The sequence below is a fragment of the Leptosomus discolor genome, chromosome 4 (genome assembly GCF_034619465.1).
Source record: "Leptosomus discolor isolate bLepDis1 chromosome 4, bLepDis1.hap2, whole genome shotgun sequence".
Taxonomy (NCBI): domain Eukaryota; kingdom Metazoa; phylum Chordata; class Aves; order Leptosomiformes; family Leptosomidae; genus Leptosomus; species Leptosomus discolor.
The window spans coordinates 72,953,917-72,979,870 of record NC_141394.1 but is presented as its reverse complement, the minus strand read 5'-3'; the positions used below and the strand labels follow the sequence as shown (position 1 = coordinate 72,979,870).

General features: G+C 39.3%; 1 protein-coding gene across 1 annotated transcript; it reads left to right on the top strand.

Annotated features, from left to right (window-relative positions):
* Positions 1–803: 803 nt before the first annotated feature.
* MSANTD1 (Myb/SANT DNA binding domain containing 1) lies at positions 804–23,121 on the top strand. The gene is made up of 3 exons (XM_009960988.2): positions 804–1,057; positions 11,130–11,414; positions 22,881–23,121. The coding sequence occupies exons 1-3, from the start codon at positions 804–806 to the stop codon at positions 23,119–23,121; spliced, it is 780 nt and encodes a 259-aa protein (XP_009959290.2).
* Positions 23,122–25,954: the final 2,833 nt, after the last annotated feature.

Here is a 25,954-nt window from a genome sequence, read left to right as displayed (position 1 = left end):
ATTCATACTGACAGGACTGCAGTGTGTGCTTATCAGCAGCAAAACATCTCGGGGAAAAAAGTGGCTTTATATTGAAATTGTATATACATTTCTCTCTATATTTAAACACTTAAATACTATTTTGTGCATGTTCTTAAACCCAGATGCAGGCTCCTTTTTAATGAGCCTGCCTGCTTAAACATTTATCAGCTTAGAGATGTATAGTTTTCATAAAGCTGGCTGAAGCTTTTTTGCAGAATATCTTTGCAAAAAAAAGGGTTTTTTGTGTACATGGCCTCAGTCCTTGCAACCTCCTAGAGAGTCTGTCAAGGCGCAACTTAAAAGCTCGTTCAGGCGACCATGACCCCCTGCTAGCAGATTGTCTGCCTAAAAGGTAAGGGAAAGCTAAAAAAGAAGTAGAAACTTAAAAGTAGCTTCTCAAAGGCTGCATAGATCTTTTTTTTGTTAAACCTAAAGTGTTTAAAAGCTTTAATATTGATGGCCTGTCAACTTTGTCCTGATTCTTTGGCTTTCAGTTAAAAGGTTTTTGTTGTTGTAGCTTATGCAGTTGCTCTGTTGCTATGGAAACGTGACATCAAAATGACGTTTCTCTGTTTAAAAGCTTTTAACTAAATTCCTGCCTGTCAGATGTAGGCCCCATTTTGTGCACTCAAGCTTCAAGCTGTTGCAAAAAGGTTTCATATGTTCTGTTGTCATTCAAATTCTTTATCCACATATGCATGTCTTGCACTACAAAAAACCTAAACTAAAAACTCAATCTATATTAAGTGTCCTCTTTTAAAACCCTTTTAGGTCAGTCAGCAATGGCTGCAGCAGAAATTCCCAGTTACATTGTCTCTTCTCAGACTGAGAAACACAGGAGGGCCAGAAACTGGACTGATGCAGAAATGAGAGGTTTAATGCTGGTTTGGGAAGAATTTTTTGATGAGCTGAAACAAACTAAAAGGAATGCCAAAGTTTATGAGAAAATGGCTAACAAACTCTTTGAAATGACTGGAGAAATTCGCCACGGAGAGGAAATAAAGATAAAAATTACAAATATGACATTCCAGTACAGGTAAGCTTCAGTTAATTCTTTTTATTTTAAGAGATTTTAGCAGGGACAACGCAGTGATTTTTGCCTTTCAGAAAGAAGTCTCCTAGAGGAAATCTGTCGATAAAAGATTAAAGATTGTTCGTATCGCTTTTAAAATTCTCTCTTGCCAGTGCTGTTACGTCATTGTTAATTTTTTCCCCCATTTCATGTCAAACTCCGGGACAACTTTGTTTCTTTATGATTAGCCAGTGTTGTTATGATGCAGAAGGATGGAAATGTATTTAGTGGGAAAAGAGATTTATTTTTTTCTCTCTTTGCTGAGGGGACTGATTGTGTTAGCTTGGCAGCAGTTCGTTGCAGTGAAACTCCTGCAGTTTGAAGTGGCCAGTGAGAATCGGTATTGCAAGGCAAAGTTTAAAAAAAAAAACCCACGGAATAATGTTTTGGGGGGCTGAAGCTCCTAGATTTTGGTCTCGTGAGTTGAAGGGTTACACTTCACGGTGCCAAGAATAATTGAATGTCTTATTACTGAGTGACACACATTGCTATAATTATAAGCAGCAGCAGCGAAAGAACTATTATATCTGCAGAGAGAGAATCAATGTGCACCGTCAATACTGCTCCAAAGGAGTCGGGGGGAGGGTGGAGGTGTCTACAAGGGGATGATAAAGAACAGGCAGTGTCAGTCAGGAGGGGAAGTTGGCTTTAGAAAATGCAAGGCATTTGTACATTTGTTGTTTGCAGGGGAAAAAATAATTAGAACTTAACAGAAATATTTGCGTATCTTTTTTTTTTTTTTCCCCCCAATTCTTATCTCTGTGAGGCACAAGCAGCCTCATACTGGAAATCCTGAGTGGTGATTTTAGCTATGTGCTTGTAATGCAAGAAAATCAAATATGTGACTTTTATTTAATCTCTCCTCAAAGCTCGTATTAATAATAAAAAAGGTTATTACAGCAGGCAACCATGTTAAAACTGCTCGCTTTTCTGTAAGGCACCCTTACTGTATTTAATGCAGAGACTACTCATCAAATAGAAAACTAGGGAAAATCCTGTAAACCCCTTAACTTTGAATGTCCTCCTTCTCCATTTGTATGATCCACAAGTATAATCTTTAACATCATTTTCCATAATATTAAAGTTGATATTTTGTAGCAAATGGTAATGTCTCCAAAAATGTTTTACTAACCCTGCTGTAATCCTTACAATTTTGTTAACCCAGACTGTAGATGAGAAAGCTGGAAGTAAGATAATTTTTTCCTCAGCCTCACCCAGCAATTCACACTCGGGTGCAGATTTAGAAGTCGGGAGTTGTTGGCCACCAGGCCTTTGCTTAGTCTGCTAAATCTGCAGTCCTCCCTGCTGAGAAACACATCTCGCGGCACCGAGATTTTACAGGTGTCTAGCAACACTGCACGATATTTAAGTGCCTTAATTGCCAAGTGGAATAGGTTATTTCTGTCAGCCTTTGTTCTAAATTTTCAGTATTGTCATCAATCAGGCAGCCTCAGTTTTTCTAATGAACGTTTTTACTTTAAAGTTGCATTGGGGGAAAGGAAGAATAAAATCACCCACATACAAGCACTCTGTGTGTGTGTGTGGGGAAACACAGCACTTTTAAAAAAAATTCTTCTTGTGTTTCTGTGAACTTCTAAGGTTGCTTCTGTTGCATGTTGTCATGCTGCTTTTCTGTTTTGCAGTGCATTGCAGCTCCCTGCCAATTGATTAAGATGCTAATTTAGGAGAGTTAGAAAACTGCCTTGCACTGTCACGGTGCTGTTTCATTTTGTACTCCTGAATATGAAATGCATCTTTTATTGTTTGTTCTTATCCAGAGCACGCCTGTGTGCTTTGCTTTCAAGGCGAGGTGGTAGAGAGAATAGGGATCCACAAAAGCTATGACTTACCATTTCTAGTTTTCTGGGTACTTTTTGTTGGTGTGTGAGGATGGGAAATGTTGTGATGAAACCATGAATGATGTGAGTTGCCACAGACTGCTGGTTTGCTGTGTGGCAGCTGCGTTTTAATCCACGTTTTGGTGCCTGCAGGACACTGAGGAAGATGGTTTATCTCACTGTATTTCTGGGTATCATCGCTGCACTGTGGCATAAACTGAAAAAGAAGAGCCTGAGAGTGGGAAAATGCTCTATTTTAAGATAGTACTTTGTAATGATTACATAGGGTTAGTAAGCGTGACGTGGGAGAACATAGCACCAGCAGCAGGAATCAGAGGGGTGTTCTGCACCTGAGCAGTTAATTTTTCCCACTTCTTCGGGATCCTTTACTTTTTTAGGCGACTCTTTACAGTGTTGCAAAGCTGCTATGGTCTCTAGTCTTACTTTAATAGTCAGAAATGAACTGGATTAGAATATTTAATCAGACCACATTATTATTTAACTGTGTGCCACGATTTCATAAAGGAAAATAAAATTTCAGTCCTACAAATTGCTATACGCACGAATGTGCCTGTACACATATATGTTTGGGTTTTTTTTCTGTAAATGGAAAAGCAGTACTTGAATATTTCTACTAATCCTTTTAACCAAGTTCAGTGTTAAAACTGCTGTCACTGGCATATCTTATCTTGGGACATCTCCTGAAACAGATATTAATGACCTGAAACATTAAAGGATCTAAAATAGAGAGCAGTGAACAGATTTACAATGGTGCTTTCCAGCTTGAGGATCCCATAGCATTTTAAGATGCAGTTCTATAAATATTGCTTTGTTTATTTTGTTCAGTCAAAGCCATTACTCATTGTGCAGGAGTCAAAGTCAGACAAACATATGCAGAGGTAGGGGAGGAGCATTTCTTAGCCAGTGATTATTGCAGCTAATGCCACTACATGCATGCGGACCATGGCACAGGGCTCAGAATGGGCTCACAGCCCAAGTGTTCACCCTGGGTCTGGGTATGTTGGGATCCTATGTGGAGTTTTGTGCTGCCAGATAAAGTTAGTTCGGGTGTAGTTGAGTGCATGCAAGCATCTCTCACAAAAGCAATTTTAGGGTGATCGTATCCCATTCCTCCACATCTGAGGCAAAAACATTATTCAGATCTTAAAATGCCATTATATCAATCTATTTTCTGTCATTACTTCCTCCTTGAATTCTTGTGTTTATTTCTGACTGCCCTATATTTCAACAAGGTGACAAGGAAACGAGAAGGTGTTTAGAAAACACAATTAGGCTAGGATGCGGAAAGCTTTCTTTATTAAGGGAAACAGAAAAGTTTGTGACTTGCCTGGAAAGAGGGCAAAGAAATATGAAGGAGTTCTAGAGGTGCGTAAAAATATACAGTACTATTTTTCAGAATATAAAGTAGATATTTCTTTTGCTGTAATGCAAGAAGTTATTTATTGGAATTGCAAGGCAAGAAATGTAAAACTCGTTAAAGTCATATAAATTTGTATTACACCGCATAAAAAGCATGTGGAACTCATTACCACTGAAAATCATTGAAACCAAGAGAGTGGTAGGTTGTTTTATTATTATTATTTTTACTAAAGATTAGATTTATTAAATAAAAATACAGACTTTGTTTGTCTTCAAATTAGATAGGGTTATAAAAGACAACAGGTTTCAGGATATTACTAGCTGTTGATGGAAAAGTGAGCAAGTGTCTTTATGGGCGAATGTGCCCCCCTCAAACTGTCCATCAAAATAGTCTTGAGGTATTTAACACCGACCTTTGTCAGAAGTGAGGCAGCAGGACGATGGGCTGATCTGGGAGCAGTTCCTGTATTCCTCTGCATTACTGTAGTCCAAGTGCATTTGGAGGAAACTATTCAGGGAAAAATATACCATGACCTGAAGTAATTCTTACTGGAGTCTCAGTATATTAAAGGACCACTTCATCCACCATGGAAATTGGCTGGGTGGAAAATTCTGCACAGCACCACAGGTGGAAGGAAAATTTTTTGCAGGTGCATTTGAGTAAAATTCAGCTTTTAGGAATTGCTGTAGAATCGGAAATATCTGCTGTGGATAGATCAGCCACAAGGTTTTTAATGTTCAGTTTTAAAGACACCTGTGAGGTGAGCTGCGTGAACCTCCCTATTTATCCATCTTGAAAGGAGGAAGGGCTGAGTCAAGCCTGCTGGAATTCAAAGTTAAGCTTTCTGATGTGCTGGTCATCACAAGTTTTGCTGAGATTAGCATGCCAGCTCTTGCAGTTTAGCATCACTTAGAGTACGTGCTGAATTCTTTCTATTATGTAGGCTACTTGGGGCATTCAGCACATACGAACCTGTAATTAGTCCTTCTGAAAGAAAGCACTGTCCTGTCACTGCTGATCTTAATGAGTAAGAGTGCACTCTATCTGTTGTTATAATATTTCCACTGACATAAGGCACATGGCTTATAAAAAGGAAGCAGGGTTTTTAAAGCTTGCACAGTGGTCCGCAGTTTTGACTGATTCCTTCTGATGTTTTAAAATATGAGCTGTGTGAATGCAAATTTATTATTTTCAAAAACATCACCCTCCCCAAAGCCTAGAAAACAGGATGCAGCTGTTGCTTTTTGATGTGAATTGCAGTCAATTAATGTTAATGATTGGTAAATTTGAATCAGTCTCATGATTTGAATAAAAGATTAGTCTAATTTTTTATTTTCATGTGTACACGATAGCAATTAAACATTGTTGCTTGTGTAATCCATTGCTAGACTCTATGACATTAAGCAACTGGAATATTTGACCCCTGCTACAGCCAATGATAAAATATATGTGCAGCCAAATTCCTGCAGAAAGTTGAATTTGAATATTTTACTATCCTTCTGTTTAATTTCAATAATTTATAGCAGATGCACAACTTAGTACTGTACTTTCATACATCTTTCTTTTCCTTACCATTGATTGGTTCACGAACAGTTGCTATTTATTATTTATTTTGAAAGCTTTTCTCAGAAACCCCAGGAGATGATTCTTGTATCCATTCCTTAAGGCAAGTAGTAATATCAAATACTGTAATAATAATAAAAAAGAAATAGTGTTTTGAGCAAAGCCTAAAAAAATAGGCAAGTTATAGATTGCTTGCTTTTTCCTGACTGAATAATGATGACTTAAAAAAACTCTTTTAGAACATAATATTGTAATAATTTTATTTTAGAAGGTAGATTAATAGGCACAGAGCATGAAGTCTGAAGAAAGGTCAATGGCAGCACAAATTACGCAACTGTTGTCTCATTCCGTTCAGTGGAACGTTTTGGCAGTAGGATCTCAAAGCCCATTAATTTATTCACTTCTTTACAATAAGACAAGCAACCACCTTTCAGATTAACTGGGTTGACAATGTTTTTCATACTTCAGATATTTGTCCACTGGAAACTTGACTTTGATCGCTGAGTTTTTGGAGAGAGTTCTCAGTTGCCTCTGCTCTCAGCTGGATTTTAATAGAGCTTCATGAAACAGCAACAGGTCTAGATAAACTCAGTGTGAATTTATTTTGCAAGCTCTGCTGACTTTCTCACTTAGCCCTGTATCTTACTTAATTTTTCTGCCTGGCTTGCTCACTCAGGCAGTGATTTGCCCAATTTCAGTGTGTTGAATGTTTGGCTCATCTTCTGCTCTGACTTCTGCACTATTGCATCCCAGCTGTACTATTGTCTTGTGTCTTTTTAACGTCTTCATTTTCCATTAAAACAAACAAACAAACCAAAACACAGAGAAACAAAACAAACAAAAAAGATGAACTTAAGTTTTGGATGCAACTAAGACCTGTTGTGATGAGTTGTGGTAATGACTGACTTACAGTGGCAAATTCATCTTTGCTTTAGACTCTAGTTCTGCCAGGGTTATGCTTACCTTGACACAGGCAAAACCTCTCAGCTATCTCATTAGGTTTTCTGGACTTCTGACAGTTGTAGAAAAAAGATATTTAAATACCAGTGAATCCTGAAACTTGATATTAATGTTGCAAAGTTAACTATTTGGTTTGTTTTTACCAGAAAGCTAAACCATCACCACTATTCCAGTGAATGTTCTCCCTGTTTGCCTCCACCTGCAACGTTCCTACTTCTTTTCCAAAGGACTGACACTCCCTTACTCCTTATCTTCCCATCTCTCCATTTAATTCCTTTTTCTTTATGTATGAGCCAGACTCCATACAGGAAGATAGTTGCTGCTGGTGCTGCTTTTAATCTAATGAAGTAGTAGTAGTAGTAATGACTCCTGGTAGTCATCCCTTGTTTTTAGCCCAGAGCTATGGTAAGCAGTCAGAAGTGGAAGAATTAGTAACCATGCAATGCATTCAGAGCCAGGAAAATATGTCGGTTTATATAGCTGCAGCTCTACAGCTGTGTGGGCAAATAATAAACTGCTCTTCCTTCAAAATCATGATAGTTTTGTAAAAAAATGGGGTCTGGGTACACAGCTGAGTTCAAACATAACAACCAAGGTATTGACCTACTCAGGCAAAATACCTACTCCTGAAAACTTTTCATAGAATCATAGAATAGTTTGGGTTGGAAGGGATCTTTAAAGGCCATCTAGTCCAGCCCCCTGCAGTAAGCAGGGATATCTTTAGCTCGATCAAGTTGCTCAGAGCCCAGTCCAACTTGAACTTGAATGTTTCCAGGGATGGGGCTTCTACCACGTCTCTGGGCAACCTGCTCCAGTGTTTCACCACCCTCATTGTAAAAAATTTGTTCCTTATATCTAGTCTGAATCTGCCTTCTTTTACTTTGAAGTCATAACTCTGTGTCCTTTTGCAACAGGCCCTGCTAAAGAGTCCCTCTCCACCTTTCCTGTAGCCCCTTTAAGTAGTGGAAGGCCACTGTAAGGTCTCCCCGGAGCCTTCTCTTTTCCAAGCTGAACAATCCCAACTCTCTCAGCCTGTCCTCGTAGGGGAGGTGCTCCAGCCCCCTCATCATTTTTGTGTTCCTCAAGCAGGTCCATGTCTTCCTTGTGCTGGGGGCCCCAGGGCTGGATGCAGTACTCCAGGTGGGTTCTCATGGGAGTGGAGTGGAGGGGGAGAATCACCTCCCTCGACCTGCTGACCACACTTCTCTTAGTGTGGTCCGGGATGCCATTGGCTTTCTGGGCTGTGAGCACACATTGCTGGCTCATACTCAGTTTTTTATCCACCATCACCCTGAAGTCCTTCTCTGCAGGGCTGCTCTCAACCTCTTCCTCCCCCAACCTGTGTTGATACAGGGGTTGCCCTGAAAATCACCACTGGGGGTGGGTGATTTAGTGAAAGCAGATGCAAATAACGAGGCTGAGGATATTTGGTACCTTCTTTATCTCAGTCTTCACTGCCCAGGTCTCAGTCTGGTGTGCCTGGAGCAGGGTTAGAGGAAATACCAGCAGCAGAAAATCACTGACTCAGGAACCATCTCTGCAAGTTTGTGAAGATTGAGGGAGGTCCCTGGGACTGAAGAAAGGCCGCTGTTGAACTCATCTTCAGAAAAGGCAAGAATAAGAATTAAAAGTTGATCAGCTTCCCTTCAACTCCTGGGAAGATCACAGAGCAAGACATCTTGGAAGCAATTTCCAGTCACGTAAAGGAGAAGGTGGTGACTGAAAATAGCCAGAATGGATTTACTAAGAGTGAATCATATCTGATTGACCTGCTTGCTTTCTATGACTATATTACTAGATCTGTGGATGAGGGTAGAGCAATGTATGTTGTCTAGCTTGATAGTAGAAACTCTTTTGACATGGTCTCCAAGAACATCCTTGTATCCAAGTTGGGAAGTTATATTCCAAAGGGTTGGATTACCAGCTGGATGAAAAACTGTCTGGATCTCTGAGCTCCAAGAGTAGTAGTTAATAGCTTGCACTCTACCTAGAGGCTCATTGCAAGTGGAGGATTGCAGGGGTTTATACTGGGACATGCCCAGTATCATGCAATGATCAGCAATCCGAAGGAGGAGATGGTGGAGTGCATGCTCACTATTTTGCAGATGATGCCACACTGGGGGGGCTGTAACCTGCACATGTGAGGGTGGGGCTGCCATTCAGAGAGATGTAGGCAGGCTTGAGAAATGGGCTGACAGGGATGTCATGAAATTCAACAAAGACAAATGCAAAGTTATGAGATGGTCAAATCCCCTGCATTGGTACAGATTTGTAGACAAACTGGCTGGGTAGCAGCTCTGCTGGTGAGGATTTGGGGGTCCTGGCTAATGCTAGGCGGAACACGTCTGCCCCCAGAGCAGAGTCAGCAGAATACCAGCTCTGAGCTTTTCCCATCCTTTTTGGCACAAGGTTTCGCAGTCCGCAAGGCTCAAACCATGTCCCGTGCAGTTTTAATGTAGCTGCTGGACTTCGCACTGACATGGCTGAGATGTGCTCACGCATGACTGACCGTGGTGAATGCGTTGCAATGAGCAGCTGAGGACGGTAGTATTTTAAATCCCATTTCTTGAATATATTGGGTTTTTCAAGATGGGCAAACAAATGTGGAATGTAGACTTGGCTAGTAGCTTATAGTGGTTTAATTGATATGTTTTTCATGAAAATAGCCTAAACAATTGAACTAAAAATAATCGATATGAAGTGATGGTTGCTGTCAGCCCTGCATTTAGCAATTTTGTATCTGTGCTGGAAGGATATGCATGTATTTGTAGGTTGTGCTAGATATTTCTGACTATGAAATCATAGCAGTAGGTTGTGAAACACGTATGAAATCACAATTTTGAATGCATAGAAGGCATAAAAATACGGATAGCTGTGGAGGCTTTGCTATGCAGGACTATGATGTGCATTTCTAAATAGCTGGAAAAGCTCATCAGACCTTGCAAGGATGAGGAAAAAAAGAAGAATCCTTAAATGGCTTTAAAATCTAAGCAAATTGCTCTGCCTTCTTTCCTCACTGGTGGATTTCCCCTTACCCTAGGCTGAAAGCTGTTTAAAAGGAAGAACTTCAAGTTCTCACTTTAAAGTTTGGCACCATTTTTATCATGTTTACATGTTATTTAATTCTATAATTTGTAGGACTGGTGTGGGCAGGGTGGATTCTGAGGAGGAAAAACCTGAAAGTCTTCAAGAAAAGGGGTTGGGCCAGGTGTCCAGGAATAGTTTTTATCCTTTTTTCTGCAAATAGAAACCCCTTGCTAGCTGTGAGAATCAGATTTGGTTCCGCTTTTTGTTAATTTGAATGAAGTCTGGTTCATTAAAATGGAGCATTTGCCATTGGTCTTGCCTTTCCTGTTGTGTTCCCTTGCTGCATTTTGATTTATGGTAACAAGATCACAACTGGGAAAGGCAAATCAAAAGGAAGTTTGTGACTCTAGCTGGGCACTGGAGTTTCTTTGAGATGTATAATTCATCCATACACCTCAGTTTTATAATTCTCAGTAGAAGTAAATGAAATAACAATGGGTACCAAGTGACATAGCAGTGAACTTTGTGTTAGGACTGAATAATAGATCTCAAAATAAGATGCGTGTGAAAGACAAGGTCATGGTTGATAGACCTTTCACCATAATGTTTTTGTGCATGATGTTTATAATGCATTATTAACTGTTTTCATTGGGTTTTTTTTAATAAATTAATGAAATGATATACTTCCTACACTGATCTTTATTCTGTAACAGGTGAACAGGTATCTACATTTTGTGGTTGTTACTAGGATATTTACCAAGGCAATTTGGAGTTTTTACGCAGTATTAGGAAAAGAATGTGAATTATATTTATATAGCCACTTGTATTCATAATGGAAAATAAATATTCATGCCTTGAAGTTTGGAAGGACAGGGCTGCCCACAGTTTGACAAAGGCTGTGGTGTGTTACCTATTCTAGTTGTCAGGGACTGCTGTCAGATTGGTTAGTCTGGCACTCTGTAAGGGGAAGAAAAATTGTTCTACAACCAGCATAGTACTGTTTCTATAAGAAGATGTAGAGTTCTTTATTTGTATTGAATTTCACCTAGGGTTTACATGCAACTTTGAATTGCAGGTCAAAACTAAGAAAAGAAGCTGAAAGGCTTCATTGGAGATTAAAAGAAAAAAGTATCTAATATTATTCTCATTAAAAGCATTTAGTTCAACTTCTAAATGTGACCAGAACAAATGTTTTGAGATAGAAGATCTATATGAAAAGTACTTTTATAGGAAAACAACCTTTAATGTTTTATGCTTTTTCTTACAGGAAATTAAAATGCATGACTGACAGTGAAACAGTTGCACCTGACTGGCCTTACTACAAAACCATTGATAGGATCTTATCCAAAGTGACAGACCACAGCGATGTGAAAATGCATGAAAATCAGCAACCAGGTCCTTCTACATCACAGACGGAGGCCTCGCAGTCTCCATCAGCTAAGTCTACACCTCTGTATTTGCCATATAACCAGTTTACATATGAAGGAAGGGAAGAGTGCTTTGAAGATGAACACTCAGAGAGCTCGTCAAGCTTACTTTCTTACAAGCTGAGGTAGCATCTATTTTTCCCCCTTTCTTGTATTTCACAGGATGAACCAAATCAGCTATGTAAAGGGGATACCCTAGCACATTTTTCTCTAACAGCTGTTGTATCTTTTCTGTACAACACAAATGAGATCTGTTCCCCAGTCTCAGCCGCTTTCCTAAATTAGGGCATTTTCTTTATTCCTTTATGGAAGATTGGAAGGGAGCAGGAGGACTGGGCAAAAAGTTGTGTAACATTGCCAAAACTCAGCATGTATGTCACTGCTCACATGAGGTAGAGTGTTTATAATAGTAGTATAGGCATGTTCAAGAGAGTCCTGCAGTGCAACCAGAGATATAACATACTGCTTAGATGATTTTTGGCTTGCTTTAGTTTTGCTTTTGGTATGAGTATGAAATTTCTCTGGCTTCAGCTATTATTAAAATGGTGAAAAGATGCAAACTAAGTATGTGGACACTGAAATACTACTAATGCAATTTGGAAGTACATTGCAACATTTGAAATACAATTGAGAATGTCACTTTTTCAAAGTATGTGCTAGTCTGAGAATGCAAACATGTGTTTCCTTTTTTGATAAGATTGGAGTTCTCTGGAAGGCAGCATTTTAACAAAAGGCAGGGTTGTACACTTGATACAAATTTTAGACTTTACTGGTCTCATTTTTCAACCAGAGTGGTGTGAAATAAGAGTTGACTACAGTTTTCTGGCAGGAAAAAAGTCGAATCTAGAGATCCTTATCATGAGTCTGTGAGGCTTTAACTGTGACAGTAAAATTATCTGTCAGTCATGCAACTGAGAAGGTGTTGAGTCAGAAGGAGAACCAACCTAACAAGCTTGGATTATTGTTGCCAGGCCTACTCTTGGATGAATAAAAGTAGGGTAAATTCATTCAATCACTCAAGTAAATAGCCCTTGAATAGCTGGCTATTTTTTGAAACTTTGGGTTTTTGGCACCTGAATATTAAGCTGTATAATTCTTGAACTGTAGCAAACTTTTTGTTCACAAGCAACAATTTTTTTCATCCTAGCTCATTGTAAGTAGTTGATATTCCCGATACACAATCTGTCTTGCTTTTAGGATTTGCAAACTCCAAGATCATATTTCTGATGCAGTAACTTTTCTCCCAATTCACAGTTTGATTTCCAATAATATTATTTAATTAGAAGGTCACTTTTCCACAAACATGAGGTATAGTCTATTCACTAGGCTACTTGATAACATCAGACTTTTTAAAAATGCCAGATGTTAAGATCCTTCAGCTTAGGGACAACTCTAGGACAACACAGATTTTGTACTGTAGGTGACTGGTAGGGGAGGACAGATGTCACCACACCAGGTTTCATTACAGAGTGTAGACAAGCCACCACAGAAGTCAAGCTAATCAACCACAAATGCGTATCTATTGCGCTTACAGTTTGCATGTGGACTCCCACTCTCATGTAGATGCTTTCATTTACAGCTAAAGTTGACTTAAGCCACTCTAGCTGAATTATTTCCATAGTGATAAGATCTGGAGAATTTAAGCAATAATGCGTTTTAGCCAGCTTCAGGTTCAGTGGTTTTTCACTTTGTCCAAGGTAATTACCTGACCTGTTTTAGTAAAAAATATTTGAACTTTACTCGGCCAATTCAGAAACTGCAGGTCATTTAAATCTAGCTTTTAATGGCACAAGCTGGCTTTCAACTGGCTGCAAGTCTGTATGGCAGGAAATGATGTTTTGCCCTTGCAGCAGGTCAGGCTGCAGTGCTGTTGTTGCCTGCTAAGGATGGCTGTGCAACAGGGTTTGGGAGCTGGAGGGAAGGATAGGTCAGCTATCCATATGGTAGGACCTCCATAATACGTGCGCCCTAACTTACAAATGCAGCCATGCTGTTGCAGTCTCTACTATAAAAGAATTTGTGCAATATAATACTGTGTTTATCAGTTCTGTATAATATCTTTATTAGTCTCTTCATTGGTGATCTGGACGAGGGGATCCTAGTAAGTTTGCAGACTACACCAAGTTGGGCAGGAGTGTTGATCTGCTTGAGGGTAGAAAGACTCTGCAGAGGGATCTGGACAGGCTTTATCGATGGGCTGAGGCCAATGCTATAAGGTTTAACAAGGCCAAGTGCCAGGTCCTGCACTTGGGTCACAACAAGCCCAGGCAGCGCTACAGGCTTCAGAATGAGTGTCTGGAAAGCTGCCTGGCAGAAAAGGATCTGGGGGTGCTGGTCGACAGCTGGCTGAACATGAGCCAGCAGTGTGCCCAGGTGGCCGAGAAGGCCAACAGCATCCTGGCCTGTATCAGCAATAGTGTGGCCAGCAGGAGCAGGGGGGTGATCGTGCCCCTGTACTCAGCATTGGTGAGGCTGCACCTCGAAAGCTGTGTGCAGTTTTGGGCCCCTCACTACAAGACAGATATTGAGGTGCTGGAGCGTGTCCAGAGAAGGGCAACGAAGCTGGTGGAGGGCCTGGAGAACAGCTCTGATAAGGAGCAGCTGAGGGAGCTGGGGTTGTTTAGCCTGGAGAAGAGGAGGCTGAGGGGAGACCTTATTGCTCTCTACAACTACCTGAAATGAGGTTGTAGCGAGGTGGGTGTCGGTCTCTTTTCCCAGGTGACAAGTGACAGGACAAGAGGAAATGGCCTCAAGTTGTGCCAGGGGAAGTTTAGATTGGATACTAGGAAAAATTTCTTCACTGAAATGGTTATTAAGCACTGGAACAGGCTGCCCAGGGAAGTGGTGGAGTCACCATCCCTGGAGGAATTTAAAAGACATGTAGATGGGATATGTTTAGTGGTGGACCAGGCAGTGTTAGGTTTATGGTTGGACTTGATGATCTTAAGGGTCTTTTCCAACCTAAACGATTCTATAATTTAGCAACAATGTATGTACATATTCACAAGTTAAAATACAGTTCTACTGTGTCTAAGAAAAGGAAAAGTTGAGCAGAAAATACCAGATTAGTACAACATTTTAGGTTAGCATTGTGATTGGATTAAAAGTTAGAAGTCACTTGTGATATTAATGGCTCACATATCTGGAAGGAGAAAAAGTGGTGTGCCAATAGTCATAGAGGGTTTTGAAAAGCTTGTAGAGCTTTGGCCTGTTTAGTTTAGCCTGATGAATGAGAGAAGAGCAGAGAACCCTTTCCTGGCCAGAAGGAAATACAGCACTTGCTGATGATATCAGACGGATTAAAATCAGTTAGAGCTGCCATGGTTAGACAACGAAGACAATCATTTTAGAGTTACTAATGGAAAATTATGAACTGAGAAGCAATTTTCAGCTTAAGCAATTAGTGTGTCATCCTGTATTTGAAAACCACTTTGAAATAGCCAACAAGAGAGAAAAGAATTAGCATATAAAACTTGGGTCCATCTTGCCTCTAAACAGTACACGGTTGATCTAACAGATTCAAAAAAGAAACTAAAGACAGTAGTGGGATTTGAAATCCAAAGAGCGTTTCAGGTCCTCAATTTCCTCCTCAATTTTTGTAGTTTATAGCTAAACAAAATAATTATTTTGAAACATATTTTGAAAAATATACAAGCATGTCTATATGTAAAATACAGATATGTTTTATAGCTGTATGTTTTTACAACTGTATATTCCTTATTTTTCTGTGAAGCAGACTATACACAGATCAGTCAAATGTGCAAAATAAGTTAAATCCTGTAGGATTTTTTTTCTTCAGTAACAAAAATCATGTTATGGCAACATTGGATAGTGAAAAAAACCCTCAAACAGCACTTTTTCTGAAGTCAGCTTTTAAACTTCTGAAAACTTTACTGTTATTCCCTTAAACTCTCAAACACAGCTTTTGAGTACCAGCTGTGTATTTTCCACATTGTCCTTGAACGCAGCAGAAGGCTACTTGGCTATATAAATGACAACTTTAAAAAAAATTATAGAATTTAATGTTTAGCTTTCATGATAGAGAAAAATGCCAAGATTTACTTCAATCAATAGATACATACTCTCAATCTAAAAATAGTTGAAACTGGGTTTCTTTGCATTTTATTTGAAATTCTTTGAGTTTGGGACCTTCTTACAAAAAACAAATTTAGCTAGTTAGTGATAATACAATTATTGTGGGATAAAATTAATTTTTATTTTTGTTGCAATTTGCAGATGAGGAAAACATTTTGAATCCGTATTTCCCTTTAATGGGATGCCTGCTCTTTGTTTAGTATTGTTCTAGTACTGCTTTTGGGCTTCAACAGAGCTTGTATTATATTGCAATGTCCACAAAACATCTGACAATAATAGAATTATTCTATTATGGTCAGATAATATAATGCAATGTGGCGGAGTCTTGTACTGCAGCTTAAACTTTTAAAATCAAAATTCCTGACACCACTATAAATGACTTTTTATCTAATTGAAAACAGTGTTTTTTCACCCTGTGGATTAATTTATAGTCTTTATTTTCAGTGTTAAAATCATGACAGAACATAGTTACACAGACTGTGAATCTGACTTCATCTGCTCTGCCATTTCTATCGTACTGAAAATGGGAGTGAAGGAGTTACTTTCATAGATTAACAGACCATAATAAAACCACCATGTCATCTAGTCTGACTTCTTGTTAATTACCATCCATGTATTCAGATGTTATTCTGGTGTGCAGCCCAGAAATGTTATGGAGGGGGTTCTGTGACATGCTTCCCTTCAGCAGAGGAGTACTCCACTCAGGAGCCCTGTGTCTCTGTTGTCCTCCACGACTTTTTTTTTTATGATTTGTTTGACTCCTGGAAATTTTCTACTAGATATCCAGTCTAGATCTGATATATTGAGAAGATGGAGAATTCACCCTTCCCTACAGGGATCTGTTCCAGTGATTAATCCCTTGCTTAAACCAGTGTGTTGTTTCTGATGAGAACATAGTGAATTAAACTTTCAGATGTTACTTCAATTTATCTTTCTTTTCACTATATTGAAGATCCTGTCAGTATTTTTCAATTTTTGCCTCAAGGTAGCTGTGCACCATGAATACTGTCTTTGGTATTCTTTAGTTTTTAACTGTAGATTAAATAATTTGGTACAGAAGGTTTCCACATGCAGAAAGAGTAAGAATTGGTAACATTCATCAAGATATGAATTGTTTAATAGGAGTGCATTAAAACTTGGTGAGGATGCTAATTCAGGAAATAACAGTTTTGGCAAAGCCTTTAATCTTTCTAAAATTATGCCATGGCTATTTAAAATCTGAATGGGCAGTATCTACAAAGAAGTTTGAGCTTTAGGCTATATGCATTATGTAGTGCATCTTAACTCATTATGCAAACTTGTTATCATAGCAAGATGCTTTGCCCAGGCTCCAAGCCATTTCTGTGGTTCTTTTCTACACTTCAAGGATGAGCTTCATTAATTCCTGAATGCATTTGGCTGCATTTGAATGAGCCTATTTTATCAGAAGACCCAGGCCGCCTGATCCTCAGTCCTCAAACTCTGAAGATCTTTGTGCCATCTCTAATATTAATGATACTTATTTCCACATAATTGTTAATTATTTTCCATAAACATATGGGTTATGGAGGTCTACTCAGATTTGTACATAGCTAAAAAAGCGCAAACAAGCCAGAAACAGCTGTTAGCTGTTGAAAGCTATAAATTCCAGAAACCGACGGTACCTGGAGACTCATTTGCCATGAAGTAGTCAGAAAGAAAGAGTTGGTTGTATGGTTTTGTGAAGGTAATACATTTTGGTAGACAGATTACTCTTTGTATTCAACTCCTGTTTCATTAATTATTCACACACATCCCTGAAATGAGCCTTATTGGGTGAGTGTAGGCAATCAATCAAGGAACTTTTAATTGAACAGTGAATTAAATTGATCTTAGATACGTAGGCAGCAAATGCATTTGAGACTCGCCTAATATCTTGCCTAATTATATCTGGAAGTTTTGCTTTGTTCTCGCTGATCCCAAATACACACTGTCATTTCTGCTGAGCCTCCTAGGTGAGAGGGAACATTTTCTTTCCCTTGGTTTGCTTCCTCTGAACCCTGCCTGTCTGTTTTAGAGCATACTGTGGAAATAGCTTTGCAAGATTCTGCTTAGAACATGGTCCCAGTGCCAGACCTCTTCCACACTTCGTTTGTGCAGTCACAGGAATACCACTGCTGATTCTTTTCATGGCCCCCTGCTGTAGACACTGGAGGGCCAAGAGTATCAGAAGATTGTATTTGAGGTCCTGTATTTCCTTGACCCCTCTTTCCTCCAGATCTCAAAATCTACCTTCAGAGACTAGTCTTGACAAAGAGCAGACGTACTTCTTTGGCAGAAGCTGTAGATGCTTTTGGATCTGTTGCACCCGTATAGTCACAGAGGTGTTGGCTGCACAGGAATGCAATATGGAGAATCAGCAACAGGAACTGCCTGGTGTTTGCACAGAAAACATTGATCATTTCTTATGCTTGTGCCTGTAGATTGCCAAACTAGACACGCTCCTAGCTGAAACTGTTTGAGGATCCTGATGCTGGTGGGTTACTCAGTGCTGAATCCATATTCCTATCCCTGCTTCCCTCTTGACTTTCTGTAGAAGGTTATTGACACTGGAGAGGTCTCTCTTGCATCCTTCCTAGGAGACCTAGAACTTCTCACGAAAGATGGCTCAGTATCTGATGAAAAATAGTATTTAAATAACTCCTTCAGCCATCATTAGGTTCCATATTAACATAAGGAAAAAGTTTTTCACTGTGAGGGTGGCAAAGCACTGGAACAGGCTGCCCAGAGAGGTTGCAGAGTCTCCTTCTCTGGAGACATTCAAAACCCGCCTGGACGCGTTCCTGTGTGACCTACTCTAGGTGGTCCTCCTCTGGCAGGGGGGTTGGACTAGATGATCTTTCAAGGTCCCTTCCAACCCCTGACATTCTGTGATTCTGTGATTCTGTGATCACTGGACATTTTATGTTGTTTCATTCATGGTGCTGAGGGTTCTTTATGCATAAATTAGTCTTTAGATCCTTCTTTTGTAGACTCTGTCTCAAGAGCTCTCCTTCAAGAGCTATTCTGCAAGAAGAGAGGATTGTAAATTCCAAGACCTTACAATGGACTTGTGAGTGATCCTAAAACCCTCTCATTGGTAGTTACTATGCCTGGAAAGAAAAGGGGACTGGGAACGCCACCAAAGCTAGGAGCGTCTAAAATAAGTGTTTCTTTCCAATGAAGGCTGTCTAATTACCAAGTCGTGTTTGTTAATTGTAAACAAACATAGAGAGTACTTGGGAGACCTTGAAGAATCCTTGTGCTCTGGCTTTTGGGGGGACTTCTCTGTGCTGAAACACAATTTTGAGCAAGCACTTGTCAGCAAGTACTTTCTCAGTTATTAGCAGACTGCAGATACTGCCGATACAGTTCCCCAGGTAGCTGCTATCACCACCAGACAGTTTGCCTCTCTTTCCTCTGTGGAGCTGCGGAAGACAGTTATTGTCTTTGGTGTATGGTTATACGTCTTACAGGTTTTTGATGGACCACATTTGTTTAACTGAAAACCAGATAAAATTCTATGCAGACTCTAGGAAAACACTTCAAGAATTTAGGTTTTTTCTTCTCTTAAAAATAAGGCTTGTTTTAGATTTTTCAATCCAAACCACTCCATCTCCTTTTTTCATGTTTTTTTCTGGTCTCAGTTGAAATTAAAAAACAGATGGAAGCCACAATTGCAGAGAAAGTCAAGCAATACTTAGTGCAGCTTAGTACCATTGACATGCCTCAGACCTTCTCTCTCATTCCTTACGAAGGACCATTCTCATCAGGACTTACTCTGACAAGACATAAGCCCTCTTGTGGCTCTAGGAGCCGGTTCCTACTTGTTTCAGAACAAGAGGTCTTACCAAAGCTACTTTCTAGTACTTTATAGGGAAGGAATATAAGGAAGAGGGTAGAGATCCATTGAGTTTTCAATATTTAAATCCTCTGTGAAGACAAGTTTAAATTCACAAGGTGACTTTGGCTAAAATTATACCATCATTTCAGAAAGCTGCTTGCTCTGCCTACCAGAAAGCATGCGTTCTTTGTGAATGTGAGTGCAGTGATGGGAACCTTGGAATAACAGATTCAGTGTTATCCTTACACTGCTCTAGACCTTTTCCACTTGCTTGACCTCTTTGAGAACCACATTTCAAATCATTCTGGCCCTTAGAGTTAATGGGGGCAAACAGATTTTGCTGTCAGCCAAGACCGTTCTTGGACAATTGTCTAGCTGTGATAACCTCGGTGATCAGTTCCAAGCTTCACACACACTTTGAGCAGAGTAGCATGTGTTTATTTCATGCACGTTTATCTGATTCCCCAAATTGAACACTGTCTATAGAATCTGCAAAGGTGAGTTTATTATGTAAACCTTCCAAAGTTTTGTTTAGGATAAAGATGATGACTTGTTGTTTCCCTTAGCATGGTGATAAAGCCTTTTTAATTGTACAAGTAACTTTAAATTCTCGGATAATCTGAAAGCCAGTGGTCTTTGTTCACCGTGTTAGTGTACATTTATGAAGGAAGATTGTTGTTCTTTCTTACCTGTGCACAGGGGGACAACCCATTCAAATGACTAAACAGTACTCCAACAATTTCCCTCAAGACCAATTCTAAATTTTTTTTTTTTCTCTAAGATTTTATAAGCATTTAATGTAATCCACTGGTTTCTTTTCATAGACTCCACCCTTTACAGGTCATTGCACTCTTGAATGTCAAGGGGCTTGTGTCTTTTTGTTATATTTGCATTGAGTCTTTCAGGTACTTAGGACTGTTTATTTCTCTTGCTGAGAGATCTGAATGTCACAGTCACTGTTGAACAAAGCCTGTCAAGTAGGATAAGAACTTGAATGAAATTATGATACAAATCTGCCACAATTTAGCAACCTCCTTCCCCACTCCCCTTCTTCACATTAATAAAAACACATTCCTCAAGAGTTTAAGTTATTCTTACTCAAGGATGTCTTGAAATCTGCAAGGTGTTGACATGGCATACTACTCGTAACTGTGCTATCTCATTATTGCATTTCACCTAGAAAGGCTACTGTGTTTGGCAGAACATGACTGAGATTGCTGTTTGTGTGAACGGACTTCAAGACCCATCATCAGATAACTTTGATGTTGGGGATCACAGCCTGGAGTTACAAAAACTGTGAACAAACACATAGACTATCACTTTAAGTTAGAAAAGAAGTTACTCAGATGTAACTGGAGGTTTTTAAGATCTGTAGTACACTTACATATTTGCCTTCTACTTGCCCTTCTTCCTCCTTCACAATTCACCTTCTTTCTTAGATTACAGGTTAAGATAAACAGATCTATGTGTGTGCATTCTGACTTGTATGCCATGTAGGCTGCTTTTGAATTCATGTGTTGCACTGTCACCCCAAGTTAGGATGGCCTTGTGAACTATATCCCTTGAGAGCACTGCCTTTATTGCTAGGTTTATCTCTTTCTTCCAAAACAGAAGCTCAGCATGATGCAGCAGAGAGGACACTCTTAAAATATTACCCAAATTGCACATGGCAGTTCTACAGATTTCAGATGACGATGTACAATTTGATAAGATGTTTGTCTAACTTTTATACCCTGAGAGAGCTGAGAAACATTCTGCTAGAGGAACATCAGCATGACTGGATACATAGACAGACTTGGATTTGGCAATCTGGTGTACTCCAAGGGCTACAAATACTCTCTTTGAATTTCAGAAGAACTTTTTTAAAATCCAAATAACAATTAATTACTATATTGAATACAGAGTATTGCCATTACATCGTGGCAAAAGTGTATCTATAGTCAGAGGGTTATACTGTACTTGAAGTTTTAAAATGTTAGGCGTTTGACACTTGTCATTAACGTAAATATGAGAAGGTAGTGATAGTATGTGTTCGTGACAAATAACATTTATTTAAACAAAAAATATGTTGAAGTGCGACTGGCAAATGCTTCTAAAAGCAGATATGAAATGTGATCAATCTTAGAACCGTTTAGGTTGGAAAAGACCCTTAAGATCATTGAGTCCAACTGTTAACCTAGCGCTGCCAAGTCCACCACTAAATGGTGTCCCTAAGTGCCACATCTATGCATGACTCAACCACTTCCCTGGCAGCCTGTTCCAGTACTTATTAACCCTTTCAGTCAAGAAATCCTTCCTAATATCTAAGTTAAACCTCCACTGATGCAACTTGAGGCCATTTCCTCTTGTCCTATCACTTGTTACTTGGGAGATGAGACTGACACCCACCTTGCTACAACCTCCTTTTGGGTAGTTGTGGAGAGCGATAAGGTCTCCCCTCAGCCTCCTCTTCTCCAGACTGAACAACCCCAGTTCCCTCAGCCACTCCTCGTAAGACCTGTTCTCCAGACCCTTCACCAGCTTCGTTGCCCTTCTCTGGACACGCTCCAGCACCGCAATATCCTTCTTTCAGTGAGGGGCCCAGAACTGCACACAGGATTTGAGGTGCGGCCACACTAGTGCTGAGTACAGAGGCACAATCACTTCCCTAATCCTGCTGGCCACATATTTCTAATAGAAGCCAGGAGGCTGTTGGCCTTCTTGGCCACCTGGGCACACTGTTGGCTCATGTTCAGCCGGCTGTCGACCAGCACCCCCAGGTCCTTTTCTGCCGGGCAGCTTTCCAGCCACTCATCCCCAAGCCTGTAGCGTTGCATGGGGTTGTTGTGACCCAAGTGCAGGACCTGGCACAGGATTTAACTCCATTCACCACCACTCTTTGGGCCTGGCCATCCAGCCAGTTTGTCACCCAGTGAAGAGTATGCCCATCCAAGCCATGAGAAGCCAGTTTCTCCAGAAGAATGCTGTAGGAAATGGTGTCAAAGGCTTTACTAAAGCTTAGGTAAACAACATCCACAGCCTTCCCCTCACCCACTAAGAAAAGAGGGAATATTGTAAGCTGTATCCTGCTAAACTTTTGTGTGGTTTATAATGTTTTGTGATGGAATATATATAAACGAGTGGTCAGTGTAACTGCTGTGTCTCAGTGCAAGGGCAAATTCTGACACTAGTATTCTGTAGTGGGATCAGCCTTACTGATGCGATGCTTTAAAAAATAAGCTATAACTTACCACCACACATAACAGCGCAGCACTTTCTCTGGATGGGATGGTTATTGCAGCTTTAAAATTGGAGTTCTAATGGCCAGATGATCAAAATATCTGTCCCAATACAATTTATAAATCAATGTGTAAGAAATGTCAAGATTAAAAAAAAAAAAAAAAAAAGCCTGATATTCTATAGTGAAAATTCTTATTTAAAAAAATGAGATTTAAAAACTTTTTTTTTTTTTTTACAGTCTATAACACTATGTAATAATACAGTAAATACTCATGTTTTGGCATGAACTTGAGAGGGAATTTATTGGAGAACACGGAGGTGTTTAAAAATAGGACTAGGTTGTAGCTTGGCCAAGAATGTAGTATAGAATTTTACATTCTAACATAGTTTTTTTAATAAATATGAGTTTAATTCCTAACAAATATTCACATTTCAGAGCTGAAGAAAGACCAGTTAAGAAAAGAAAAATGCAAAGCTGCAGCTTCCAAAAGAAGAAGCTAAAATTAATGGAGGCCATGTTGGAAGAACAAAAGAAGTTGAGTAGAGCTATGGAAGAAACCTGTAGAGAAGTGCGCAGGATTCTGGATCAGCAAAACATCATTCAAGTTCAAAGCTTACAGTTACAGGAGAGAATGATGAATCTACTGGAGAAAATGATCTCCAAATCCAATGTGTAGTTTCTTTGTGAATGCCTTTGAGATTACTATTGATATTATAGATATCCCTTTATTGCACACCATATGTGTTGCCCTACTCCCAGGTTTTCCATGGAAATTAAAATCCTAGTGTAATCTTAGTTGAGCAAAGAGAACAAATAATGCCAGGTGAGAGCTATCCAGTATGATAAAATTAGTGCAATATATGCCTAAGTTGAATTATTTTTATACGGAAAGGTTAAGGGATGAATAGCTCTGGGAACTTCAGTACTATTTATGCCTAGGTCAGGTATTGCTTTACAAAGAGTGGTGTTGTATATCGCTTCACGCCAAGGACTATAGCTTGACCTGTTGTAGGAGAACGAAATAGTGCATTTCTAAACATGGTAATTGCATCTTGACTTTGCTGATGATTAAACCCTGTTTTAAAACATACACCGTGATTGTACAAGTGAACTATGGTTCTTGTGAAGAGCTAGTTGGGACCATGAGATACATAATTTTAAACTCCATGCCTGATATGAATAGTACTCTAAAGTATTAGGGTAAAAACAGTCTATTCAAATACACTTTTGATATAAGAAGAAAACCCTAAAACCACCTTACTATATACTGAATACTAAAATGTATAGAAGATACTTGAAGTTGCTTTTGATATTAAATGTTTAATTTTTTTCATTATTAACTGGAATCTGTTGACTTAATGAACAACCAGCAATGAAAACTCTCATTTATTCTCTATCACAAAAGAAAAATATTGTACTGTGTGTATATACATATATATATATATATAATCTATCAAATGAAATAAAGAAAAAGAAGAAACTTATTTATTATTTCTGGGCAGATGGTATGCTTTGGGACAGTGAAAAATAATGGGAGATGACCAAGGTCAAAGGCTTTTGATTCTTAATTGCAGTGTAAAGATCTCCTATACTGACGCCCAAAATATAGAGATGGAAGTCACGGAGAACATTCAACACCTCTACAGAGGTATTTGCTGGAGGCACAACTTCGGTGCCAAGTAGATGTTTTAAGGTGTGGTCTGTAAGGCAGATCAACATTGATAGACCACAAGAGGGAGCTGGAGGCATAAAGGATTGTATTTAGGTCGTTAAGATAAAGTACCAGCAAGTGTTTGGTTCTTCAATGAAATACGGCATTGAAATAACGTTTAACATAAATTCAAAAATTCGTCGGCTGAATTTTCTGTATACGATTTCTTTTTGTGTTCTTGAAAAACCTATTACTGATGCTTTAACTGTATTTACAAGACTGAAGCTTAGATTCAGATATAGAAGTATAGAAAGTATAGAATTAATGTTAGTACTAGGAACTCAGGCCATTTTCCATTCCCACTGTTAAATAATGTCCCCTCTTGAAACTTTGGTTTTGAAGGCATTGCATTTTCCTATATAATTTAAGGTATTGTTTGCTAAGCTAATGTTAGCTAAACTATTTTAAACCCAGACCCAACCAATTAATTATATTTTTGCTTAGTGAACACGATAAAGGTTATACTCACCAAGCAAATTAATATTAAGTGGAAATATTTCTTAGAAGATTCTGCAGGTATGAAATTAAGAATTAAGAAGTATGTAAATGTGGCCCATTCCTACAGAGTTTAATTCATGATGACAGGATAATGCAAATATAGTAGAAGACTGAACCTGCAGAAAATGGTGGCTGCTAAAGTATAAATGAAATAACTTTCCTTCACTCCACCTTTACTATGGTGATTGGGAAAAGGGCAAGCTCTGATTCTGCAAAGATAGAGTGATAGCTGAAATTAGCAGAAGTGAAATTCCAAATACTCTTCTATGTGTAAAGTGCATTAGTCATATCTGAAAGAGAATCATGAAACCTTGTTATATCTCTGCCTGAAGAACTACTGGTAGAAGCAGGACTGTTCCTAATGTCATATAGGTGATCAGAATACTTGCAAGAGCATTGTCATACAGGCATATAGGAGAGAGGGAACCTATGTTGTGACCTTCGTCATGGTTTTCACATTCCAAATGTAGATTGGCCACAGATTTGGGTAGGCTGATGTATCCATGTTGTAGTGCTTCCTGACGCTTTAACTTGTTTACAGTAAGATATAAAAAACCTCTCCCCTGACTCCAGGGAATTAATCATATTTACTGATACTATCTACTTGAACCTTATAGCAGTTAAATCCAATTAATGAGCAATAACAATGTTTGAACCTTGTACTATGGAGTAGGTAGCCCCTCTCCTTGCATGCTGTGAGAATTATAACTCCAGAGCTGTAGAAACACAGGAATGGAGGAAATCCATCAGTTCATTCCCTGCTACCACAAGCAACCATGTCATATAATCCCTTTTGTAAATGTGTGGACCTGTACCTTAAAATGGATTAGGTGTTTTGTCCCCAGAATCATATGAAGAGCTGCATGGCACCCCAGAAAGAACTGAGACAAAACACCCAACAGGTAGATCAGGCTGCTAAGATTGGTTCAGGTGGATCTGGATTGGCAACATAAGCGTGAATTATTCATAGCTCAGTGGGCCCACGATGCCTCAGGCCATCAGGTTATCCATGAATGTGAAACATGTGCTGCAATCAAGCAAGCCAAGCAGTTAAAGCCTCTGTGGTATGGAGAACGATGGCTGAAATATAAATATGGGGAGGCCTGGCAGACTGACTATAACACTCCCACAAACCTGCCAAGATAAGCGCCATGTGCTTACAGTGGTGAAAGCAGCAACTGGATGGCTGGAAACATGTCCTGTGCCCCATGCCACTGCCTGGAACACGATCCTGGGCCTTGAAAAGCAAGTCTTATGGCGACATGGCTGATGGGTAAGCTGCAATTTAGAAGATTGCTTC